This window comes from Nematolebias whitei, chromosome 23, assembly GCF_014905685.2.
Source record: "Nematolebias whitei isolate Nwh7 chromosome 23, NemWhi1, whole genome shotgun sequence".
NCBI classification, from domain to species: Eukaryota; Metazoa; Chordata; class Actinopteri; order Cyprinodontiformes; family Rivulidae; genus Nematolebias; species Nematolebias whitei.
The window spans coordinates 12,728,595-12,730,165 of record NC_056520.1 but is presented as its reverse complement, the minus strand read 5'-3'; the positions used below and the strand labels follow the sequence as shown (position 1 = coordinate 12,730,165).

Sequence of the window (1,571 nt, the reverse complement as noted above, 5' to 3'; positions counted from 1 at the left end):
GATAGGTTACTGGCGATAGGTTACTGGCGATAGGTTACTGGCGATAGCTTACTGGCGATAGCTTACTGGCGATAGCTTACTGGCGATAGCTTACTGGCGATAGGTTGTTGGACTGATGGTCCTCCTTTTACATATGAAAAGCAAGTTCTGGATGGCCCCTGCGAACTGGTTTATCCACTTTGAGAAGGGGCTATTTATAGGACTGAGCTTGTCACATGGCCTCAGACTGATGAAGTCTGTTGGATGAAAGACGAAACGTTTCAATAAAAAGAATCCGTCCAGATGACCTGACTTCATTTTGGTCTTCATAAAAAAAAACTTCTATATAGTGTATCTGGTCTTTATTATGGGTTTCCCATGTAAATGCAAATCCCCCACCCACCCTTCCCCCCATTTACTGAATTTAGTTTTTAGTTTCGATGTTGCTAGTTTTAGCTTTTAGCTGATCTTTTGCCATTTTTAGCTTTTAGCTACTGTTTTAGCACATTTTAAGCATTGTTTTCCTAATTTGAGCTTTTAGATTTTCTTGCGCTAATTTTAGCTTTGGTGATCTTAGATCTTAGTTTAGCTTTTAGCTTTTCTTCGGTTAATTTTCACAGATCAGTTTCAGGTTTACTGGATTTCAGCTAAAGTGGTTTTTAATCTTCAGCCAGATTTTTGCAAAAAAAAATTGAACATTTTTTCCCCCCTAGTTTATCTAAAAGTTAACCAGAAAAAGCCATTTAAAAACAACACACACCATTTGTCTGTGGGAAAGTTGTCTAGTATGAAACTGGACCTTGATGTGTAAAGGGTTGGGGACTACTGGTTTAGAAGAAACGAGATTTGTCTCACGAGGTCAGATATGAGCAGAGACTTCTGGCTCTCTCCGGCTGGTCTTCATCATCCAGACCATCCACATTCCAAGTGATCATGGACAGCATGTCCTCCTCTTTGGTCCTCATTGTTGTCTCGTTCCTGCAGAGAACAACAGCACCAGGGTGTCAACTGAGCTAGAACAGGAAGATCTCCACAGCTGAGCATGACCTACCTGTTCTTCACTGGGTCTTTCACTGGGTCTGGTGTGCAGCTGGAGTCCTTTGTCTCTGTTGACTCTTCGCCCTCCATGTCAGTTTTAAAGTTTTACACCAAGAGAAATGACAATCTGCTGAGCTAATCTGCTGCACAGTCAGTGTTTCACTTACAGCAGTCTCAGTGTCACAGTTTAGTTTCTCTTTCCTGAGAAATCACAGCAGTCTCAGTGTCACAGTTTAGTTTCTCTTTCCTGAGAAATCACCACCTGACATCACACGGGAGTGTAAAACCAGATTCTCTAAAAGGGCTTGCCACATAGATATAAACACAAGATACAACATTACCGATGTAGGGCCGCCATCTTGGAACGGTCAACAGCTCCACTCAGTGTAACCCGTTTGTCAGGAGCAATGAAGTATCTGCGCGTTTAATCAGTCATACCTGAATACTAAACTCATTCTCACGATGTTTTTCCTCTGTAAATCTTAGGCGTACAGCCGTTAAAGCTGAACACATGGTTCAGTGTATTTAAATATTCTTGGTGGGGTTAACATTAA

At 41.6% G+C, this 1,571-nt stretch overlaps 1 protein-coding gene across 1 annotated transcript in view; it reads right to left on the bottom strand.

Moving 5' to 3' along the window:
* Positions 1–1,274, bottom strand: part of LOC119428700 (tyrosyl-DNA phosphodiesterase 2-like) — a 6,618-nt gene extending 5,344 nt beyond the window's left edge. The window contains exons 1-2 of the mRNA XM_037696373.1: positions 1,031–1,274; positions 835–957 (exon numbers count right to left, since the gene is read on the bottom strand). Coding sequence (XP_037552301.1) covers positions 835–957; positions 1,031–1,107 — 200 coding nt within the window. The 5' untranslated portion in view covers positions 1,108–1,274. The remainder of the gene's footprint in view (positions 1–834; positions 958–1,030) is intronic.
* Positions 1,275–1,571: the final 297 nt, after the last annotated feature.